The sequence below is a fragment of the Ictalurus furcatus genome, chromosome 3 (assembly GCF_023375685.1).
Source record: "Ictalurus furcatus strain D&B chromosome 3, Billie_1.0, whole genome shotgun sequence".
NCBI classification, from domain to species: domain Eukaryota; kingdom Metazoa; phylum Chordata; class Actinopteri; order Siluriformes; family Ictaluridae; genus Ictalurus; species Ictalurus furcatus.
In genome coordinates this window covers 18709434-18734652 of record NC_071257.1, presented here as the reverse complement: position 1 = coordinate 18734652, position 25219 = coordinate 18709434, and the positions used below count along the sequence as shown (strand labels likewise).

Below are 25219 nucleotides of genomic sequence, written 5' to 3'. Positions count from 1 at the left end.
GTGGTATTAGCATGAACATTTTCCAGTTTGAACAGAGTGTACAGATGAGGAAGTGAGAGAGTTGGACTAAAGTGCTGCTGCATCTGTCTGTTTAGGTAGAGATTATGTAATGTAAGGACTGCAAATGGTGCCACTATAAGTTGAACAGCCTTGTTGGTAATGTAGTAAACCGATAACCAAAGTGAAAACAGACCAGCATATTTATGAAAGACATTTAAACTAAAGTCAGATTTCATTACAAAATAAATCTTGGAGGCTGTTGAAGATCACATGATTATTATAAAGATAAATATGTTGTTCAGGGTGTGTTTTTTCTTAAAGCAATGTATATATCTCCATTAAAAGTAGAAGGTATTTTCTTTGACCTTTTGGACCACAAAAGTGCTTCTTCACTGACTGATAAATATTTGACTCGCACCGTTTGAGAACAACGACCAGAAAGACGCTTGTGCAAGACACATCAGCTTACAAAAGACTGAATGTTTTACAAGATAATTAAATGTCTATTATGAGAGTATAGTTCTTCCATGTAAAGTGTAAGAAATTCTATGCACACACAGTCTCCTAGGAGCTCTCTTTATTATTATAATTGACATAAAGATAGAGAGGTGTTTAAATTCTAATGTCATTCATAGACTAGTAGATCAAGTTGAAGGCAAACACAGCATACACCCTCTTATTCAACTTCATTGTACTACACCACTGATAGTCACTTACAATGATGACAATAAATGTCTTAATTTTACAGGAAATTTGATTTGTCCCCTATCTGTGAGAAATCTTTATTATTATAAACCTCCTGGATATCTACCTAATCAAAATATCTTTAAAATTCATCTGAAGCATGCTTCAACCATTAGGATTTTTACTGCCTGGCCAAACAAGTTGTCAATTTCTAATTCATCAAATTTTCTGCCATAAAAGATTCCTTCTATATTTACATAATTTGTGTTGAAATAGTGTGGAACGTAGAGCCCATTTCAGAAAGATCACATAGTATGTCAAGGGCAGGGTATGAGATAAAACAAGAAACACTGCATTTTTATCACAAGAGAAATTCTTGGGAGATGATGTTGCTTATTTTTGAACATTGAATTATTTAACATTGGCATATTTTTTAATCATCCACAGTAGTGTTGGCTATCCTCCGGCATTTCCAAAATTGTCCATAGTGTGTAAGGTATGTGAATGTCTGTGCTATTGTGCCTTGCAATGGGTTGGCACCCCGTCTAGGGTGCCCCGCCTTGTGCCCCGAGATACGCTCCAGGCTCCCCCTCAACCCTGTGTAGTATGTGTTATGAAAAATGGCTGGATGGATCATCAGATCATGAGTCCAAGCAGAACTTTTAGGACTGTATGTGTGATATAAGAGTCTGGGTAAGTTGAGCTTGCACAATGAACGTAAGCAGCAAGAGACCAAGTGCTTTGACAAAATTCTGCCATCATTATTATTGAGAGATAAGTCAATACTTCCTGTATTGGTTCAGAATTGTGTTTTTTTTTTTTTTAATTTTAATTTAACTCAAGGAATAATTTAATTTACAACCCCAATTCCGCAAAAGTAGGGACAGTATGGAAAATGTAAAAAAAACAAACAGTCATTTGAAAATTCATTTCACTCTGTACTACACTGAAAACACATTATTAACTAATTATTTGGTGTGTTACTTTGTTACAAATTTATTTTTGAAAATATACACTCATATCAAATCTGATGACTGCAACACACTCCAAAAAAGTTGGGACGGTCGACTGTTTACCACTGTGTAATGTCATCTTTTCTTTTAATAACACTTAAGTGTTTGGGCGCTGAAGAAAGCAGATGGTTAAGTTTAGCAAGCTGAATTTTCCCCCATTCATCCGTTATGCATTTCTTTATCTGTGCAACTGTACGGGGTCTTTGTTGCCTTATTTTGCGATTCATAATGTGCCACACATTCTCAGTTGGAGACAGGTCAGGACTGCAGGCCGGCCATGCTAGCACCTGCACTCTCTGCTTACGCAATCATGAGCTTGTAATCCGGGCAGAATGTAGTTTGGCATTGTCCTGCTCTGGATGGCAGCATATCTTGCTCCAAAATGTGTACATATCTTTCTGCATTAATGTTGCCCTCACAGATGTTCAAGTTACCCATGTCATGGGCATTGGCACACACCCAATACAATGACAGACACTGGCTTTTGGACCTGACACTGATAACAGCTTGGATGGTCCTTTTCTTCTTTGGCCCAGAGAACACGACGGCTGTTTTGTCCAAAGACTATTTGAAATGTTGACTCGTCTGACCACGAAACACAATTCCACTGTGCTACTGTCCATCTCATATGAGACCGAGCCCAGAGAAGTCGGCGGTGCTCCTGGACAGTGTTGATGTATGGCTTCTGCCTTGCATAATAAAGGCTTAACTTGTATCTGTGGATGCAGTGCTTGACTGCCAAAGGTTTACCAAAGTATTTCCGAGCCCATGTCAGAATATCCATTACAGACTCATGACGGTTTTTAAGACAGTGATGTCTGAGGGATTGGAGATAACGCACATTCAGAAGTGGTTTTCGACCTTGCCCTTTATGCACCTATTGCCCTTTACACAGATTCCTTGAATCTTTTAATTATATTGTGCACTGTAGAAGGTGAAATGCCCCAAATCCTACTGATTTGTCTTTGGGAAATGTCGTTCTCAAAGTGTTGGATTATTCGCTAACGTATCTGTTGGTAGATTGTCGAGCCTTGACCCATCCTTGCTCTTGAAGGACTAGACCTTTTTTGGAGGCCTTTTTTCTCGTTATATACTATGATTAGATGATTGCCTCACCTGTTTCACATCACCTTCTTATTTCAACTTGTCACATCACTATTAATCCTAAATTGCCCAGTCCCAACTTTTTTTGGAACATGTTGCATGCATCAATTTCAAAATAAATGTTTATCTTCAAAAATCTATGCAGTTGATTAGGTAAAACATCAAATACCTTGTCTTTATACGTTTAAATACAAGTCAAAGTACATTTACAAATCTAGCATTTACCATACTGTCCCAACGTTTTTGGAATTGGGGTTGTAGCTTATTAGTTTTGGATCTCAGACAGCTATAACTTCTTTGTTGTGTGGAACTCCACGTGTGTCAAACCCAGATGACATGTCATCATGTCATCAATGTTTAAAGTCAGCCAAGACAGTCAGAGCAGCATTGCATCCAGCAGCACCCATCACACCCCCACCTGCACAAATCAAACAGTACACAATGAGGAGTGATGAGTGTTGATATTAAGGTGAATACTAGGTGATGGAATCCTTTAAAACCAATACAGGTTCAATTCAAAGCATTGTAGATATTCAGAATTACAGACCAGGATGGCTGCCGCTGCCACACAGGTAGAGGCCTTTGACTGGTGTACGGTAGTGTGCAATCGAGGGCAAAGGTCTTGCTAAATAAAGCTGATCCAATGACATTGCACCATGGAAAATGTTCTGTGGTAAAATAATGAGAACAAAATGCAAACATATTTCCTTAAACACGGCACAATATTAAAATAAGGTAAGACCTCTGAATGAACCAAATCATTTCACTGTTGTCAAAGGGTATCTCATGCAAAGCATGATGATATTCATCTTTTTAACATCACTGACAGGACAAAACTGATCAACTGATTTTAGTAGTAGTAAAATGGAAATACCCCTCCAGTGAGACCAAATTCCCTCTCTAGATCAGGAGGAGCCAAAATATCTTTGACAACTATTGACTGCTTAAATCCAGGTGCATAACGTTCAACCCAATCAAACACTGTAATGACAAAAAAAAAAAAAATCATCAACCCAAGTCAAAATGGTACATACAGGAAAAGTGAACATACAGCATCTTTTGTAGTATGTAGTGATGTACAAAATGTCAAAGTACTAACCTGTATTTGCATATTTCTCTCTGTCCTCATCTGTCCACGCTCGCCCACCTTCCAGACAGTAAGGTGTAAACTGTGTGAAAAAAGACACCACATGACAGCCAGGTGGGGCGAGTGTGGGATCCAGCACAGATGGTATAGTCATCTCCACCATAGGTCTGAGATAACAGGAATGCTGCATATCATTATCACTTTACACCAGATATATATTCTATATATAAAACATGAAATGGTCTTGCAGATTTATTTTCTCTTAATGGGAAAATGCTAAGCACAACTAAAGCTATTTGTATCAAACTTGTGTAACATCAATTAAAGAAGCATACGTCAATTTCACCAATGGTGTTGGTATTCAATACATTTTTATCTGTGGTCTGTCTGTGAAGTAAAACTCAAGTCTGCTCAGTGACAGAATACATTTGAGCATAACATTTTAACAAGCATGATTTGATTTGTATTACGATAAAAACATAAATTTCTATGTGTGGCCACCACTGACAGCATCACTATTCGTTTACCTTCAGTTAAATCTACTTTGTGTATTTATCATCAACTGTAGCACACTGATTTATTTTTCATATGACAGCATTTTATGGTATATAAGTTGAGAAGCAAGTCACAATATTATGATTAATATAAATATTCTACATTTTAGTGATATTTTTAAGACAAGTTTATTTTTGGAGCTAAGTATCTAAGTAATTAAAATACTTGACTCTTTTTACCAGAGGCCAAAAAAAATTGGAATTGCTACCTGTTTGGAGGATGACCGTGTTCAGTGTTGAATTTATTTGCAATGTCACACTCCACATTAGTGGTTAATGGCTCACATGAAAGTAGACACAGGGCTTTAAGAATTTGCAGTTTTTCATATGTATGTATTTATTTATTTATTTTTACCTAGCCTTATAATTTTATTGTGGGAGTTGTATACAGTGTTTTACTATCAAAAAAAGCTTTAGTTGCTGTCCATTTTATCTCTCTGTACCAGTGCTATTGAGGAGAGGTGTGAATTGTCTGCCCTTTCCCATCACCCTGCTCACCAGCAGCTAAACACAGAGGCCCTGTTTACACTAGTGCGTTTTTGTTTCAAAATGCATAATGTTTGCTACAGTTACGCCTGTCGTGTACAGTACTCGGGCGTTTTCGCAGAGACTTTCACTGAGACTTTTGGAAACACCGAAGACCCAGTTTTAGTTTGAAAACTCCGGGCTCACGTTTCAGTGTAAACAGATCAAAACGAAGTCTTTTGAAAACGGAGGCATGGCTTCACCCAGATTCGCTCCCTGATTGGGTCTTCTGGATCATTGTGTATCCTTCCCTGATTCATCAAGCCCCTACCATATGACCATTACGCTACCTTGATCGTATACACAACAACATGGAGACTGAACCGCAAGCTTTGCTGGCTTTGTTGTCATTCTTAGCAGCCATTGTGCAGTTAAATTCTGTATTTTATAAGACTACAACTGTCTACATGCACAAGAGGTGAGCTATGATTAGAGCAATCGGCAACAAATCTCATTTCAAGCAACGTAAGCCCTACATGGAATGCCAGTTTGGACTAGCAACCAACTTCCTGTTTACACTTGTACGCGCATGCCCAGTGTGCATGAATGGTCATGTGACATGCGTATTCGGTCGTGTAGTGTGGATGGAGATCGTTTCTGAAACACAGCGGAAACACCAGTGGTTTTCATTTTAAAATGCAGTTTTAAAAAAGAAAACGCACTAGTGTAAACAGGGCCAGACTCACAATACTCTACACACAGAAACCGTCTCCTGAGTAATCTTCCTACAGACTTGCAGCAAAAAAATTATTCATTCATTTATACTGATTAAAAATGTCTGATAAGTTCATTTCCATTCCGCCGGCAGAATAGAACTCCTGGGTTAAAATGATAAATTTGTCTTAACAGCTATCATATATACATCTTTGTACTTTCAAGAGAATGGTTCTTTAGCTGCAGAAGCCGTGTGTTACATTGTTCTTAATCACATCATGTTGAGGCAAAAACCCCTTGTGTGAACAACTCTGAATACTGAAAATTACAGTACAATTGACTGAAAAGCATCATCTCTGAATGTTGCACAGTCAGTAACACTGAAGTTCAAGTTTTCACTGCCATCAGATTTGCATGTATGAGTTTGCATGTGTGTGCATATATCTTATCAGTCCTTTTTGTTTTGCCTTTTGCCTTGCATTGCCCTTTTTCTCAAAACCAAGGCTTGACGAAATTTAACAATTTAAATGAGAATCGTGTCTTATGTTTGGAGTGCAAAGATATTGGTTTCATGAGGAAGCTGAGGCTTTGTTCTTTATAGCCATTTATAAAACACAGGAAGTGATTCTGGCTCAAAGTGACTCAAAATTATAGGAATGTTTCAAAGAATACAAATTGTAATTTCTAAAACATCTGATGGCAAGCAAGTGCACAGAAAACTGTCATTTCAGGCTTTCATTAAAGTTGTGGTTACAGTGGTTGATGATGTGCTATGCACGGCAGCTATAACATGCAAATACCTAGCTAAGGTGTGTATGCACTATGCAAATGAGGAAATGGACAAGAGAGATTTCATTTACCAATTGAGATTTGTAGTCATTTGCTGGACAGATGAACTCTCTGGACAGCTGAACTCTTAATTCTATATTTAAATCTTTTAAAAAATAAATAATTAAAATCTAATGCTATCTTGTACTGATTAGCCAACCTTGAGGATGGGCGTCCTTGTTGGCCTTCCTTATATGCTGCTTCTAATATCTCCACACTCTCACAGTTCAGGTGAATGGAACACTGGTGATGTGGCCCTGGTTTTCCATCAGTTGTATTAGGGGCTGCCAAGAAATTTGGCAGTTTGTCCACAGCCACTGTAAATTTACAAATACAACAGACAAAAGTGCTGTAACTTACTAGTTTGCTTTGAAATCTTCTTATATTGGCAGATAATGCAATTGAATGCTTGTCCTTTGAGAGCCATAAGATGAACATACCATTAATTTTGGTGACAGGAGAGGTATAATCAATCTGATCAATAGCACTAATAAACTTCTGAGGAAGTGCATCCTATAAGCATACAAGGATTTGTTAGTCATGTTCGGTAAATTTTACTTTTAGTAAGACTAGCAGTATTTTTTTTAAATCAAGCTATTACCTGTGGAGTAAGATGTTTGAAGGTTGCATATGGAGTAGCATTGGACAAAACTACTTTACTGTGAACTTCAGTACCATCTTTCAGCACAACACCTTTGGCAGTATGATCTGGTCCAACCAGAATTTGACTAACCTCCTAAAAATACAATGGTAGCTCCAATATTCAGCCACAAAACAGCCTACAAAGCACTAAAAAAGAGGCAAAAGAGACTCACTTCAAATCCTCACCTGCTCAGTAAAGATATCTACTCCAAGGGAGCTTGCAGAGTTAGCAATGGACTTGGAGACACCACCCATGCCCCCTTGCACATAACCCCAGGCCCCCATCTCCTTTTCCAGCTCACCCATTATGTGGTGCAAAAGGACATACCTGCATTACATAGTGCATTAGAAGAAACCAAACAAATCTTGATACAAAGTAAAAGGCCCTAAAGCAGCATACTCCTACCCACTACCCGGGTTGTTAGGGCTTGTATTAGCTCCTATCACGGAGTCAGTGGCTAATGTTGCTTGAAGTGGCTCAGACTCAAACCAGTGATTTAAAACCTGGGGATGATCAGAAAAAATTATGAATTAGATAATAGTATAGTTTGTTTAATTAGATTGCACAAAGTAATTGGTACCAAACCCTGAAAAACAGGTAAATGATCCCATTTACATACCTATGCATAATAATACATAACAAAAAATGCAGTGCCTTGCACAAGTATTCACCCTCTTGAACATTTCCACATTTTGTACACTATAAAAAAAAGTCCATGTAATTTATGGTGAAATACTGTTAAACAGCCACAGTACAAAAAAAATGTAAATTTGGGAAAAAAGGTATTCAAAACATCACAACACCATAAATAATTGTACAAACCAATCCCGTTATTTTTACTGTAAAATTTTTACTGTTTTATTTTTACTGTACCTTCAAAAGTAAAGGTGAACCAAACTTTTACCTTCAATTTTCCACGCCCAGACTGTTACATATACAGACATTACTCGTAAATCAGTGGACGTTTCATGAATAAATACCATACGATAAAAACCAACCATACCACTATTAATTTGTCCAAAAACAGAGACTTGTTAGTTAACTAATACTACATTACAACAGAAAGCTGTCGAATGACCCTTTTTTTCAGTGTTAGTGCAAAGGTCTGTCAGGGCTGTGCATGTGTGCGTGTGCATGTGTGTGTGTGAGAGAGAGAAAGTGTGTGTGTGAGGACCAGTAGGGGCTCAGGTTTATTATAACCCAGCAGGAGCCACATCTGATTCCATGTGTTTAATCAGCTGATCTTGTGATCAACTGATCACATGTGACTCCTGCAGGCCTCTTTGAGTATTTTTGTTTTGGATGATAATAAATCATAACAGCTACATAAGCTGATCATTGTTTTATTTTTAGATCTTGAAGAACTTTTACAATTTGAAATAAATGATTGTGATGAAGCGGAGGGAGAAGCCAGGTTGTGAGGATGCTAGTCAGTGGGAGAGGGAGAGACAGAGAGATGAAGGAGCGGCTGGAAACACCAGCCAAGGGAGTGCATTTTGTGTTCCGTTTGTGGTTCTGTTATGTTTGAGTTCTGTTTAAGTTCAAAGTTTATTTTCAGCTGGTTCCCGCCTCCTCCTTGCCTGACTTTAAAGTTTGCTCCAGCACCACCGCCTCTTAGGTGTCTCGATCCTCCCACAGCGGTGAGTGCTCTCCATCAGCGCGTCCCTCCTCTCTCCCGGGTTGCATCACCAGTGTAACAAACTTTTTAAAGCTGGGCAAGGAGGAGGCAGGAACCGGCTGAACACAAACATAAAGTTTAATAATAAACCAAACTCAAACATAAAATAAAACACTCAAACGGAACACAAAGTGCACGTACATCTCTCTCCCGCTCTCCGGCGCCTCCAGTCGCTCCTTTATCTCTCGCTCTCTCACTGATTATCCAAATCAGTGCCATCGTCACAACCTGGCTTCTCCCTCCTCCTCGTCACAATGTTAACTGCAAAGTATTTCCAATATGCAAAATGGTTGGTTTATTGTAGTTCTAAAGAATAATCTTTGCATTTTTACCACTAGATACTAAAAACTCTCTCCAGACTGGGCATCACTGGAACAGTTCTGCGCTGGGTGGAATCCTATCTCTCAGACAGATCCTTCAAGGTATCATGGAAGGGAGGTATTTCTGAAACTCAGCAACTCACAACTGGCGTTCCACAGGGGTCAGTTCTGGGTCCACTGCTCCTTTCTATCTACACTACATCTCTGGGGCAGGTGATTGAGTCTCATAGCTTCTCATATCATTGCTATGCTGATGACATCCAGCTCTATTTGTCCTTCCAGCCTGACGATCCATCTGTCTCTGCACGTATTTCTGCTTGTATCTCTGCACGTATCTCGGTCTGGATGAGGGAACTCCACCTTAAGCTCAACCTGGCAAAATCTGAGCTTCTCATCATCCCAGCCTGTCCCTCAATCAACCACAACCTCATTGTACAGCTCAACTCAACCACACTCAAACTAACCAGGATAGCCAGGAACTTTGCGGTGATTCTCTATGACAGCCTGACCATTACAGACCACATCTCAACAACTGCATGGTCCTGTAGGTTCATCCTGTACAACATCAAGAAAATCAGACCCTACCTCACCGAACAGGCTACACAGCTACTAGTCCAGGGTCTTGTTATCTCAAAACTGGACTACTGCAACTCACTACTCTCGGGCCTCCCAGCCAGCTCCATCAAACCCCTTCAAATGATTCAGAATGCAGCAGCACGCCTCGTCTTCAACCAGTCCAAGAGAACCCATGTCACACCCCTCTTCATCTCCCTCCACTGGCTTCCTGTAGCTGCCCGCATCAAATTCAAGGCCTTGATGCTCACCTACAAGACCTTGTCTGGAACAGCACCCTCCTACCTCAACTCTCTCCTGAAGGCTTACGCTCCCTCACACAATCTGCGATCAGTCAACGACCGACGCTTAGTAGTACCTACTCAACGTGGCTCAAGGTCCCTTTCAAGAACATTCAAACTAACTGTTCCTCAATGGTGGAATGAACTTCCAACCTCAATCTGGACCACAGAATCTCTCACCATTTTCAAAAAATAGCTAAAGACCCACCTCTTCCATGAACACCTAACCAACTCATAAAAAAAAAAAAAAAAAAAAAATTACTCTGAGCACTTTGCTTCTTCTGGAACTCAATTAATGGATCTTGTATGGTAGCACTACTTGTATTGTTCTCTGCTTGATATATCGCTTTGCTTGTATTTTCTCATTTGTAAGTCACTTTGGATAAAAGCATCTGATAAATGAATAAATGTAAATGTAAATACTAATAATTATGTGGAAGAACTCTTATTACCACATGAACAGTAAATCGTATCTGTGCATCTTTTAGGCAAGTACACCTTTTACACACATATACACATCATTTTTCACACATCATTCCGCGGTTGCTTTTCATTTTAACAATTATATTTTGTTTTGTTTCTCATTGCTCTCCATTGATGTGATCCAGGAATGACCAATTCCTGGTGACAGAAAAGTAGCTACCTGCTTTGGCAGATAACTAAGTAATCACTTGAGGCTATCCCTTTTTATCTATATCCAGAGCTTTCTTTCACTCTTTATGCTGAGTTTTGTCTTACTTGATAAAAATATACATTTATGAACTATACACTTTGGTTTCACCAGCCACTTCCACTTTGTATCATATGCCACAAATTTACAGTGTACCTGTTGGCTACATGGCACTATGTGAAGTTGGATAGATGGAGTGTGTCTGTATGCCTGCTCCTTCCTTCAGACTGTTGAGACTGGCCTGAAGTTTAGGTAATCGGACCACTCTCAACTCTACCATCGAATCGGCATAGACTTTCTCCTACTCTCAGCTCCTTACCAGGCTTGAAGCATAAACATGCAGTAAAATTTCTTGAGCTTGTTTGCATACTGGGTGTGTTTTGTACAGAATTTGTGCTGTTAACTAATGGCCTGTTTTACCACTTGTGATCTGGTCATTCTTATGTCTTATATGAAACACTCTTGGTATAAACACAAGAAGAGCACAATTGCATTATATACAGCGCCCTCCACTAATATTGGCACAATTGGTAAAGCTAGCCAAAGAAGGCTGCGAAAGACCCAGAGCTGTTATCTTGGCAAAGGGAGGTAACACAATGTATTGACTAAAAGGGTGCCAATAACTTGTGCACACCTATATTTAACAAAGGTATTTTTTTAATATAAAACTGTTTTGTTTGCAATTGTTTGATATCCATGAGAGCAGGGTATTTTTTTTTAACAACAGATCAAATTGTTAAACAATAAAGATCATTTTAAACAATAAAGACAATTTTTCACAGCCTTCTTTGCTTATATTTACCAAGGGTGCTGTCACGTGATGGAGGCTGAGACGCATGCAAATGCAGATAAGAGCTGTATTAGAGAAAGGCAGACAAATCCAAATAGTGAAACATAGGCGTGATCAAAAAGGCAAATGGTCAGGCGGTCGGCAAATGGGCATAAATGAGGCAAAACAGAATAAAAAAACGAGGATGAGAACAGGATCAAAACTATAGCACAGAAACAAAGAACAAAGGCTTGGCACGGTCATAAAACTCACACAATACTTCCCAATGAACAATTATGACAGGTGCCAATATTAGTGGAGGGCACTGTATGCTATAATATGAATAGGATACCTGTGTATTTTTTTCCACATATGCCATGATTTTTAAATAAATTAAAACATTTATTGTTATTTCTGTTGTATGAGTTTCTTTTTCATTGAGGTGTATGAGTCAAATTTGGAAAACTGATTACAATAGGTCTAAGTAACTTGTGTTTTAAAACATTTAATGCCACTGTAGTAATTTGTTGGTTTTTAACTGCTGTTTATTTATACAAAATACTTTTGCAGGTTACTCAATGAATATTCATTATGAACACTACACTAATACTGGGTAAATTGTGGCCATGAAGGGATGCACATCTGAGCAACAAAACTCAAATAGGCAGTGGCATTCAAGCGATGCTTGATTGGTATTACCGGGCCCAAAGTGTACCAAGAAAACATTCCCCACACCATTACACCACCTCCACCAGCCTGGAGTGTTGACACAAGGCAGGTTGGGTCCATGTATTCCTGCTTTTTGTGCCAAATGCTGACGACCATCTATGTGCCTTAGCAGAAATTGAGACTTGTCAGACCAGACTACATTTTTCCAGTCTTCAACTGTCCATTTTTGGTGAGCCTGTGCCCACTGCAGCCTCAGCTTTCTTTTCTCAGCTGACAGAAGTGGAACCGGACATGTTCTTCTGCTGTTGTATCCCATTCGCCTTAAAGTTTGACATGTTGTCCTTTCTGAGATGCTTTTCTGCTCACCAAATTTGTACAGAGTGGTTATCTGTGTTACTGTAGCCTTTCTGTCAGCTCAAACCAGTCTGGCCATTCTCTGTTGACCTCTCTCAACAAGGTGTTTCCATCCACAGAACTGCCACTCACTGGATGTTTTTTTTTTTTAATTGCACGATTCTGAGTAAACTCTAGAGACTGTTGCACATGAAAATCCCAGGAGAGCAGCAGTTATAGAAATACTCAAACCAGCCTGTCTGGCACGAACAATCGTGCCACGATCAAAATCACTAAGATCACATTTTTCCCCAGCTTACCACACTACCAATATTTTACAGTAAATTTAACGGATTTTTTTTTTGTACAGTGGAAATGGACTTAACTGGTACATATAATATTGAATTGGGTTAAACATAAATATAGTTTGCAAACCTGTTTACAGATTAAAATATATAAAAGTAGTGATTGCAAGTATTCACCCTGAGTGGTGTGAAATGTCAAAATTATTTCTGGTGCAAACCAGTTGCCATCAGAAATTATATAATTAGTTGAATGAATCTACATCCGTTTGTGCAATTAAAATATCATGATCACTATATCTATACCTTTTACATTGTAATTTGTAAATAATTCAACAAATAATATTGATCAAACCCCCCCCAACCCCCCCCCAAATTTCAAATGAATGTATTCAAGAATCAACTGACCTTCATTGCTGGGGCTGTTATTAGTTCATAGAAGTCTGGTATGTTTTTTCCCAGTTTCAGCCCTGAAAACAGGTAAAAACTTTCATTCATATCAGATCCATATCAAATGAGTGAAAACTAGATTTACTCCATATTTGGAATCCTAAGTTGTAATGTGATACTTTAAAATGTTACCTGTACATTGTATTTATGGCTTATAAATGCCTATTAGAATTTACTTTTAGATTATTTATTAAAAATTCAGAGGGTGTACCAGATTTTACTAAAGGTTTCAAACTCCTCATTGCTGCTATTCTTTTCCTCAAGGACCCCTCAGTAATTCCTGGGATGTCTACAGGTGGTGCATCAAGGAGTGGGTGAATTGCACATGCCAGCTTCTCCAAATGTGCAACATAGTCAGGGTAAGCCTTTGGCAAAAGACATTTATGATGTCTAGACATTCTGCATAACTTTTCAAGTCAATAACCAACATGCAAATCATAGTAGTTGTATAAATTACAACACAAGACCAAATAAAAAGCATGAATGATAAATTATTAATAATCATTTGGTATCAACCATTGCATCTTTCTCTGAGAATTTTCCAATCTCTTTCTGATTCTTTGCCAGATTACTGCCGAGTAAAAGAGAGCGAGGTGGCCGCCCCCTGACCCCTTCCTCCAGCATGGGGGTAAACGCATGGGGATCTCTCATGTACACCTTCAGCCCATGTTTCTGCACAGTTAGAAGGTGGAAGAAAAGCATCAGTCAACATTTTTCTCATCTGTTTTCCTTCTAAATAACTGACTGGAGATGCATTTTATGTCCATCCAAATCAATATCAGAATTTCTCTAACAATAATGCTTTCATCATCACATAATTTAAAAAGAAAATCCAAATCTCCCTCTATGTTCTCTATTTTCTGCACATTTCCCAAATGTAACTAATGTAATTTTAGGTTTTAATGTACGTATGTAAGTATTTCTATAATCTGTAAGTGTTGTTTGCCCTTATTATGCAAAATATATTATTTTATTATTAAATTATAAACAATGGATAATATAACGATAGACATAGATTTCATTTTCATGGTAATAATATGTAGGCCTATGTCGTATTAATTAGATATTAAATTACATGCAAATGAATTCAATAAATAGAAGTTACTTTTAGACAGTGTTTTGATGTCTTTCGGTGGAATTGAAGTGGAATATTTTAAGGCTATTTTTTTCCCCCTTTTTCACTTTTGGAGGTGCCCAGACATTGAAATGCTATCATTTTACTTCTAATTAGTATACATACAAAAGACAAATTACAGTTCAGTGGAACCTACAGTTTTCAGAACTATATAAGCATTTCAAACTTTCATCATGTGAGAGGTTTTCTAAGGCCAACACACATCTGAAATTAAATATTAATCAAATACCACACCTTGAGCTCCAGATCCTGATATATGTGAGGACGCAGTAAACTGAGGAGATAGGAGGCCCGGGAAAAATGGAAGCCTAGGAATTGTTGAGAAAGTGTAAGTTGAAAAATATCAATGTAGAGCAACACTTCATGTTGAAATGTAGAAATAATTTACTATCTGTGTGGAGATGTTGCAAATGCTGATCATGACATGTCTAGACTATGTCTTTCTCTTATATATAGGAGGAGGAGACAAAATCTAAAATACATATTGCTCTTTTTGTGCTACTGGTTATCTATAAAACATAAAAAAAAATTGGAAGGTACTTTCCCTACCCAGTGAACAAATACAACATAACAATATACTAATATCATACCCTATTAAATGCCAAATAAAAAATAAAGTTAGGGTTAAAATATTTGGCTTCAGAAAATCTTTGATCCATCTTGAAATTTTGTCATACAAGTAGTGAATTATGTTCAGTTGTACGTTTGATTATTCTCTAATTATTTGAAAGATGAAAGCAGTGGAGGTTTGTATCTCAAAACAATCTAAAAAGCCCCATAAACCTGTGGATTCATAAGCACCAAGTCTTCTATGGTCCGTGTCAATGTTAAACGTGTGATTGCAGAAGCTATAGAAGGCCTGGAGTTCATGAATTTACTCCTAATTAATTCTGGAATAGCTAGTGGCTATGCAGCTACGGTACACCCATGGAAAATGTCAAACCTACTGATTTCCTGAGAAAAGTAGAGCCATACAATTATTCATTAAGATAAAGATTCATAAACGTTCAGAAATTGCTTTATCCTGGTCGTAGGCATCTGGAGCCTATCCTGGGAACACTTGGCACAAGTCAGAGATACACCACAGATGGCTAGTACATCGCAGGGCAACACACACACACACACACACACACACTCATACACACACACATACACCTAGGGGCAATTTTAGAGTAGCCAATCCACCTACCGGTATGTTTTATGAGGTGTGAAGAAAACAAAGAACCTTGAGGAAACCCACATGGCACAGAGAGCACATGTGAATCTCCACACAGGCATTAACCCAAGATCAGGATCACACCAGGGACTCTGGAGCTGTAAGTTCAGAACATTAATAAGATTTGTTTCATCGGTGCTGCTAATAAATGTTATTTAAACTCATGCTAACATGAACATGATGACACCAATGGAATCTGGCATGAGGCTGAGTAAACATGTGAGGACAGCATTATAATTAGGTGATAAGTGGCCCTGTTCAAAGATGATTGTTCCAGTTTAATAGTACTCCTCTTTCAAACCAGTTTTCTTCACAGACAGGACTCTGTTCATGTGGCAGTAATGCAATGCATAAAATTATGCAGATACAGGTTAAAGCTCTGTTCACACGTGGACGATTTTCGCTCCAATGGCTGTCAGTGAGAGTGTTCACACCCAGGTGTAAAACGCATGGCGTCAAACCGTCAATTTTTTTTTTTACGTCAAGGGAATGCTTTTTTTTTTTGGCGGCCGACCAATGAGATTCGCGCTTTTGTTCACGTGGCTGGAGCTGCTGACGTTTACATTAAAGTACGACTTGATAGCGCTCAAGTACAAAACTGTCTTACCGACAAAGAAGCCGAAAAAGAAGATGAACATGCCAGCACCCATCATTTTAGTGAGAGTGTATAAGTGACTTACCCGAAATAAAATGCTCACTGCTAATAAATCCTTCCGCCTACACACATAAACAAGGTGTCCTTTGAAATCACCAGATTCAAAATTACACACTAAATAATATACAAGTGTATTTATTTTGTTGCTGCTATTTTTTTTTTGACGACATTGAAATGCAAGCATATATTCTAAATGAATCATTTCATTCTTTCAGTGTTGTTTTCTATACTAAATAGCATCATTTGCTTCTTTGTCTCTTCCCTGCAAATGATAATTTGCTGATTGATAATCCATTGTATTTATTTTGCACCTGGCATATATATGCATATAATTATTCTTGACCTCTTATTCAAATAGCTAAGTTGTCCATTATTGCGTCTTTGTATTATCATATTGACCATAAAAAGACACTTCATAGTCAACACTTCATCAACTGGCAGATACATTAACATTTATGGACACAACAATAGTTGCCCTATACCCAGCCCCTCCCCTCCCCAAAAACAAAATTAGAAAAAAAAAATTAAATAATCTTGGTCTTCCTATAAGTATGTGAATGCTATTGCTGTGACTTTGATTGATTTTGATCATTCAAATCATCACTTATTCAAAAAGAGTATATTGTTTAAAATGATAACTATGAGAAGTATTTCTTGCAGTGGCCAATCACGACATAAATACTGGCGTAAATACTGTACCTTATACGTAAATACTGGCTCTCTTTGTCTTCTCAGTGATAAGCGGGTATCAGAAACAGAAAGTTGTGCAGCGCCACCTTGTATTTCTGCTTTTCAATAAGTGCCATCTACTGTCAGGGAGTGAATTCACCTGGGTGTGAACACAAAAAAAATGTGGCGGAAAACTGACCGTTTAACACGCTGAGAAAAACAACCCGGTGTGAACAGACCCTTCCTGAAACCTGTCTGGCCATTCTCCTTTGACCTTTCTCATCAACAAGGCATTTGCACCATGCAAAACTGCCACATATTTGATTTATTTTTGAGCATTTTGCATAAACTCTAGAGACTGTTGGTGTGTGAAAATCCTAATAGATCAGCATTTTCTGAAAAACTTGGCACCAATAAGCCATGGTCAAAGTCACTGAGATCACATTTTTTTCTGGATTCTGATGTTTGATATGGGCATTAAGTGAATATTTCAGAGACACTCCCTTATTCTTCTTCTTCTTCTTCTTCTTCTTCTTCTTCTTCACTCCCTCTCATAATAATGATTAAAAATGTGGATAATTAATGTGCTATTAAGGCAAAGTCTGGCAAAGTTTAGGGAACCCAGTTATAGAGATAATTAAACATATCTTGATCATTGCTTTGACTCTGCGCTTTATCTGTAAACATTACCAAGAAGCTACAGAAGATTAAACAATACATAACCTATGTTTCAATTGTGAATCTTTTTTGAGACCAAGTGTACTAAAACTTTTGACTGGTACTGTAGTTCCTCCACTCATCCACAGACCCTAGTTACTTTTGCAATATGCCAATTTTGCATATTTGGTGTCTGACGTAGTTCTGTAGTTACAGCACTGGAGCTATAATATTACATTGTGACATTTAACAGCAGATTAGAACATGTATGAAACCCTTAAATAATTTCTGGTGCAACCAGTTGCCATCAGATATTGCATAATTAGTTGCATGGAGTACATTTTCAAGTGTTACATGATCTCAATTATACACCTTACCAGAAAGGCCACATAGTTTGATAGAGAACACATCTAAACAAACAGCATCATAAAAACAAAGAAGCTATCAAAACAAGTGTGGGACAACTTTCTGGAAATGGAAAGAATGTGGCCCAAAAACAGCTCTGTCTAGAGAAGGCCTTCCACCAAAAAGAGAGCATTTCAGTCACAGAGACAATGCACTGTATAAAGAAGAGGTGCCCCAAAGTCTGAAGGTGGAATTGCACATTAAAAAGGATTCAGATTATACTATTTTTTAAAACTGATTTAGATGGCTGTTTTACAGCAAACTCTGTACATGTACTGATGGTACTACTGCGACAAACAATGTCTTTGGAGGTGAGTGTGTGGTCATTGTGGTCATGATGTGAAACTGGTAGCAATAAACTTCCTTATTTGTTAGCACAATTGACTGGTTGCTCCAGTGCAAACCTAAAGAAGTAATCATCAGTTGACAAACAGGTTGGAGCTGATCAACTACATTTGGGGTAAAGGGCAAATCATATACATTTTATATTAATCCAAACGGCTTGGCAGTACTATTCAAACTATTGGGAGGGTACAGCAGAACTGATAGGGGGTAAACAGAATGGAATTTTAACCTTAGCTTTTTTGAGCATTTAAGCACTGCTAATTCTGCAATTAGTATACAGGCATGTAAAATGTACTTGTAGAGTATGTATATAGCCATAAACTGAAGAATGCATGCACAACACTTTATTATATACAATATGCCGGAAATCGTTTTTCTTTTTTTTTTTTTTTTTTTTTGAGCGAGCGAGCGAGAGAGAGAGTTCAATGGTCATTTCTAATGATGGGCGGGCTCTGGAGAAAACGAGAGCGCAAGTGACGGACCTGGTGAGAGTGACACAGCGCGCGTCCTGATTGGTCTCTCTTTGTGATATTGATATCTAGGTGAGGAGTAAACATGTGTAAAGTAGTTACTGAATTAAAAAAAATGACTCAATTAGTGGAATAATACAGTAATAGCTATAATATAATGTGAAACGGTGTAAGTACTAATTTTAATGTCACATTTTCTGCATATACCAGAAAAGCTATTTTCTTTAGCGTGTGCAAATAGTTGCAATATGTTGTTAAATAAACAGTTGTGTTCTGTCATAATTAAATGTAATGTCCTTGTTCATATATGTTTGGTGGCGCGCTGTGTGTGTGTGTGTGTGTGTGTGTTTTGGGTGGCGGGGGGTGGGGGGGTATTATTAAAGAAGTGGTATTATTGCTGGACAGAGATGGGAGATGGAACACTATTTCTTTGCTTTTTACAAAGTCCAGAATCTTTGTACCCACCTGGAATGATCTCTTCAGTCACTGCAGCTCCACCGAGGACACTTCTGCGCTCTAGAACTGCTGTTTTTAAGCCTCCCTTCTGCAGATATGCAGACTGTACAACAAGGTTAATGTTTCTCCACAGTGCAGGCTAAGCTTGTGTTTTATAACTTACATTTACACCAACCGCTACTTACAGCAATTAGTCCATTGTGCCCTAAATAAAGAACAGAAAGTTATGGTTAGTGCATTAGAGAGAGCACGAGTCCTCTGATCAACAGGTTATTAATTTGCTGGACCTTCAGGGGTGGGTTTCCCAAAACACTAAGTACTTTTGTATCTCGTTCGTAGGAACGTTCTTTAATTAACGAGTGTTTCCCGAAACCCTCCGAAACTAACGTAGTACGTAAACTCGTCCGTGAATAAACAAGTAACCTGATCTATCCGTTACCCGCTGTTTAGAGCTTCCGTGCAGATCTACTTCAAAAAGACAGAGGACGCTGTTTACACTGTGTTCTACACTGTGGTGTAGTGGTGTGATGTGGCTGTCTTATAACTCCAACCTTTCCGGTTTGAATCCAGGGGCATAACCTGGCCTGGGCATTCCCGAAGATTTTTTTCTTTAGCCCCGAATAATTCTTCACTTGAAGCGGTTTGTCAGTACGTAACTGAACGTAAGTAAAAGAAGACGGCGGTGTTATTTTATATATTCAGTGAACAGAGGCGAGACCAATCAGACAGGGTTTACAGGTATCCTAAATACGTAGAAATACTTGTGTCTTATTGGCTGACAGCTCTCAATTCTGTCAAACGCTAGCTCACAATCAGTGTCAGGGAAAGTGGATACATGCTGTGTGTGTGTGAGTGTGTTTACACCAGTAAAGTGGTTGAAACTGAAGCACTAACATCATCTCATGCTGAGTATGAAAACAAGGTGTGTAAATGTCTACATGAGTTCCAGTTTAAATGAACATGATACGAGCAGAGCATAAGGAAAGATAATGTACTTTGCATGGTACTGTAGCAGTTAGACCAGGGGTGGGCAAACTTTTTGACTCGTGGGCTACAATGGGTTCTAAAATTTGACAGAGGGACCGGGCCAGGAACAGACGGATGGAGTGTTTGTGTGAACTAATATAAATGACATTTAAAAGCCATTACATGAAAGGATTTGGCCTTTAACAGGTAGCAAAGCATGAATATGCAAGGCTCATTGTACAAATTGTTTTCCAAATGCATTAATTTCATAACACAGTAGAGAAACTCGCGTTCAGTTTCAGTGGGAACAGTGTTGTTGATCTCCCTTTTTTGCCAGTGCATCAAAGTCTGGAGTTAGTTTTGTTGTGGCAATTTTCAAGATAGATCCGAGGTGTTGGTCAGTTAACCTGGATCTGTGAGGGGCTTTGTTGATGTTCATGACGCTGAATGTCTGCTCACATACATAGGTCAAGCCAAACAACGTCAGCATCTTCTGTGCCGTCCTCTGGAGGTTTGGAAATGTGGTTTCATTAAGTGAAGCATAAAAGTCATTCAGTTTTAGAGAGTTGAACTTCTCCTTTAAGACGGAGTCAGACTGAAGATCAGTTCCAATTGCAGCTCCTCTGGTGCTGTTTCAGGGTCTTGTGACAGGGGACAGGACACCAGCTGAAGTGACTTTCAATTTTTTCAAAATCAGAGAACCGACAGCAGAAATCTCTGTGTAGGTCGTCCAGTGATTTGCTGTATTTCTTCGCATTTCAGGTCGCCTCTTTCTGCATGGCTAGTGTGGGGAAATGAGAGAATAATTTGTTTGAAATTTGTCTGGAGAATAAAGTCAGCTTGGATTTGAAGGCTCTAACATTTGTGTACATGTCGTGCACAAACTGATCTTTCCCCTGTAGCTTGACGTTCAGCTCATTCATGTGTGAAAATATGTCCACAGCAAACGCAAAGTCACAAAGCCAGTTGTTGTCGGTTAGCTCAGGAAATTCGTCGGATTTCCCCATTAACTCCAAAAATGCGATAATCTCCTCTTTGAGCTCCCACACTCGTTGAAACACTTTGCCCAAACTTAACCAGTGGACACGAGAGTGGTAAAGTAAGTCCTGGTGATCCGCATCGGTTTCCTCCAGGAACGTAATAAGCTGACGATGCTGAAGTCCCCTTGCTCGTATAAAGTTAACAAGTCTTACGACTGGATTCACGACACGATTAAGCTGCAATATAGACTTACACAGAGATTACTGATGAATGATGCAGTGAAGGAAAATAACATCCTGGTCAGGGTTTTCCTGTTTCACTTTATCATGGATTCTTTTCAACAGCCCAACATTTTTTCCAGTTAAATTTGGCGATCCATCCGTGGTGACATTGGCACGTTTACTCCAAGGTAGCTTCATTTTCTCGATGACAGCAGACACCTGGTTATACAAGTCCTCTCCCCGTGTTTTTCCTTTCAGGGACTCCATGGTCAAAAACTCCTCCGTTATCTCAAAACTGTCGTTAATCTCTCGGATAAAAATTAGGAGCTGAGCAATGTCTTTTATGTCATTACTTTCATCCAGTGCTAGTGAATATAACTTAAAGGACTCCGCCTTTTTGTTTAATTCGCTGGCTATATCTTCGTCAGTGACTATGTTTACATGGACAGCATTAATCTAATTATTGACCTTAATCTGAGTAAGATAATAATGTGATTAAGGTGTTTACATGAGTCGCTTTTAGAATACTCCTGTCAGCTTCCCGTTTTACATGTTATAGAACATAATTAGATTAACAGCCCGCATCATTGTGCAGTTAATTATTTGTCATGCTATACGTGCTAATAGACAAATGCTTGAAGCCGTGGGCTGCATCTCAAATCGCGTAATTACCATCTATATAGTAGCCGAGATACATGTATTTTTCCCCACTACAGGCCTATAGTAGGCAAGTATACGATTTGGGACGCGGCCAAACTCTCTTGTTCGCCATAAAACGTAAAACTGCCGTGTGTGATCGTGTCCTGTCACAAAACATGGTGAAAACTCTCACATGATGTTCATAATGTGATTAAGGTGTTTACATGTCTGTAATACATGTCCATAATGCGACTAAAACAGGAGTACTCCACCTGTCTTAATTAGATTATTGCTTACTTCGATTATGACCTTAATTAGATTAAGGTAAGTAAAAATTGCTGTTTACATGGTAGTTTCTTAATTAGAGCATGGTCTTAATCGGATTAAGAGTGGATTATTGTTGTCCATGTAAATGCAGCTAATCAGTTCCACATGGCAAGTCACAGACTACGTTTACATGGACAGCATTAATCTAATTATTGACCTTACTCTGAGTAAGATAATAATGTGATTAAGGTGTTTACATGAGTCGCTTTTAGAATACTCCTGTCATGTTCCCATTTTACATGTTATAGAACATAATTAGATTAACAGGTAGCGTTTTCGGACACAGCCGAACTCTCTTGTTCGCTGTAAAACGTAAAACTGCTGTGTGTGATCGTGTCCTGTCACAAAATGCGGTGAAAACTCTCACAAGATGTTCATAATGTGATTAAGGTGTTTACATGTCTGTAATACTCATCCATAATGCGACTAAAACAGGAGTACTCCACCTGTGTTAATTCGATTAGAGCTTAATTCGAGTATGACCTTAATTAGATTAAGGTAAGTAAAAATTGACTGTGTTTACATGGACAGCAGTAATCTAATTATTGACCTTACTCTGATTAAGATAATAATGTGATTAAGGTGTTTACATGAGTCGCTTTTAGAATACTCCTATCATGTACCCGTTTTACATGTTATAGAACATAATTCCCAAATCACGCATCCCAAATCGCGTAATTACCATCTATATAGTAGGCAAGATACATGTATTTTTCCCCACTACAGGCCTATAGTAGGAAAGTATGTGATTTGGGACACAGCCGAACTCTCTTGTTCGCCGTAAAACGTAAAAAAAACATTTTGCTGTCCGCTCCTTATTAAACACTCGGCACTCACTGTCCACTTTTCTTTTCTTTGGTCCGCTCATTTTTACAGAAGGGCTCAAAGGGCAAAGCGAAAAAGTGAAGTGGAGAGTAATACACCATACTACAACAAAGGTCAATGACTATGTTTACATGGACAGCAGTAATCTAATAATTGACCTTAATCTGAGTAAGATAATAATGTGATTAAGGTGTTTACATGAGTAGCTTTTAGAATACTCCTGTCATGTTCCCGTTTTACATGTTTTAGAACATAATTAGATTAACAGCCCGCATCATTACGTCAGCGCGCCACGCCGTCCGACGTCCCTCCAGAATTTCACGTATCAACATACAGTTCATCTTCGTTATGGTACCGTATACAGTTTTGGGTGTTTTTACTTATTTTTTTTTTTTTACGAACGCTTTAAGTGCAGTTAATTATTTGTCATGCTGTACGTGTTCATAGACAACTGCTTGAAGCGGTGGGTGTGTCCCAAATCGCGTAGTTAACATCTATATAGTAGCCGAGATACATGTATTTTTCCCCACTACAGGCCTATAGTAGGAAAGTATGCGATTTGGGACACAGCCGAACTCTCTTGTTCGCCGTAAAACGTAAAACTGCCGTGTGTGATCGTGTCCTGTCGCAAAATGCGGTGAAAACTCCCACACGACGTTCATAATGTGATTAAGGTGTTTACATGTCACTACTACATGTCCATAATGCGAATAAAACAGGAGTACTCCACCTGTCTTAATTAGATTATTGCTTACTTCGATTATGACCTTAATTAGATTAAGGTAAGTAAAAATTGCTGTTTACATGGTAGTTTCTTAATTAGAGTATGGCCTTAATCAGATTAAGAGTGGATTATTGTTGTCCATGTAAACGCAGCTAGTGTGTCTGGAGTGCGCCATCTATTGGGGGAATGTGAGCATTGCAGGGAAAGGTCAAATGAATGAGGATTAATAGTATAATTTGGACAAATTCGGCGGGCCGGATTAAAAAACCCAACGGGCCGTAGTTTGCCCATGCCTGAGCTAGACCCATGCAGTGATATTTAGTTGTGCCTCCCCTTGGCTAGTGACAGCTAAGGCAACCTGGAGTGATTGTAATGTATTCTAAAAATAATAATAATAAACGGGGCCTTGTTCTGTTGACCAGAGTCATTTCGATAGGGCCTATAGATCATTTGCCAGTTTACTGTGAGTTCAAAGTGCGCGAGCGCCGTCGACGCGTCTAGACACTTTGAATTCATGCGTGCAGTAACATTGCGTGTGGAGCTGACTAGCAAAATACTAAAGTAAAAGTAAAGAAGTTTGTATTCAAAGTCAAAGAGCAAACACACTAGATCATTTTTTAATGTTTCAACAAAAAAAAGTACTTCAACTGTCCGTATAGCTATCTATCCGCCCCGCCCCCACCTCATGTTTGCGACTGACTGCAAATGATCATCACCATAGACTAATTTATAGACAACTATGCGTGGGAAAAGACATCAGCAGTCTGGTGATGAGAAAAGAAAAAGAAAAAAGCCCAGGATGAATCCGATATCTCACTTTCCAGTTTTGTATTAAACCCAAGATTCTCAAGCTGAGAAACCGCCACGTTAACATTACACTAACACAGCATTCTTAATAAAGTAAATTTAATACAGTAGTCAGCACTAACATAGTCTATTCTTTTCCGTGTAGCTCTTCCACACAAATCTCATGTCTATTAGAACTGTTATTCACTAAGATTAATAGTTATCTGGAAACCCACCTCAATATTACTGCTTTTGCAATCCATTGCTATTATTATGCCACAGAGTGTTGCATAATTGGTGCATAAATGAGCGGAGAACAGAGTGTAACAGCGGGCCACACGCCTGAGCTGTGCACACATCCTGCAGATTAGTGTATGCATAACACTGGAAGTGCACTATTTACCTCCACCGATTATAAGCGCGTCGTATTGGGATTTGAGCGCGATGCTGTGGCTGGACCTCCAGCCCGTTCCTGCAGTGTTAAATGCTGCTGTCCGAAAGTGACAAGTTTGCATAGCTACAGCCATCGCCATAACCAGAGTTATGCTTCACACTGTACTTACTCCCTCCCTACTTACGCTGTACTTACTTACTCCACCCCCATA

General features: G+C 38.7%; 1 protein-coding gene across 6 annotated transcripts; it reads right to left on the bottom strand.

Annotated features, from left to right (window-relative positions):
* Nucleotides 1-520: 520 nt before the first annotated feature.
* Nucleotides 521-25219, bottom strand: pyroxd2 (pyridine nucleotide-disulphide oxidoreductase domain 2). 6 transcript variants are annotated; one of them, XM_053621234.1, is made up of 16 exons: nt 25018-25219; nt 19331-19350; nt 19155-19248; nt 14507-14580; nt 13654-13809; nt 13349-13502; nt 13096-13157; nt 7498-7595; nt 7278-7419; nt 7051-7185; nt 6890-6962; nt 6610-6766; nt 3901-4055; nt 3676-3782; nt 3349-3469; nt 521-3219 (listed from the first exon to the last, which is right to left on the bottom strand). In XM_053621234.1, the coding sequence occupies exons 1-16, from the start codon at nt 25145-25147 to the stop codon at nt 3152-3154; spliced, it is 1746 nt and encodes a 581-aa protein (XP_053477209.1). In that variant the 5' UTR covers nt 25148-25219; the 3' UTR covers nt 521-3151. The 6 variants fall into 6 exon arrangements, 5 of the variants coding, with proteins under 5 accessions (XP_053477209.1, XP_053477213.1, XP_053477214.1 ...); XM_053621238.1 differs by adding an exon at nt 16843-16972 and having other exon boundaries at nt 525-3219; nt 19155-19350; XM_053621239.1 differs by lacking the exon at nt 25018-25219 and adding an exon at nt 16843-16972 and having other exon boundaries at nt 525-3219; nt 19331-19344.

Bases quoted from the DNA above. Each gene is read 5' to 3' on its own strand.
- pyroxd2 (XM_053621234.1), bottom strand. From the start codon at position 25,147: ATGGCGATGGCTGTAGCTATGCAAACTTGTCACTTTCGGACAGCAGCA. The intron at 19,249-19,330 runs GTAAGTAGCGGT...CTTGTTGTACAG, and splicing joins GGCACAATGGACTAATTGCT to TCTGCATATCTGCAGAAGGG. The intron at 3,783-3,900 runs GTTAGTACTTTG...TTGTCATTACAG, and splicing joins AGAGAAATATGCAAATACAG to TGTTTGATTGGGTTGAACGT.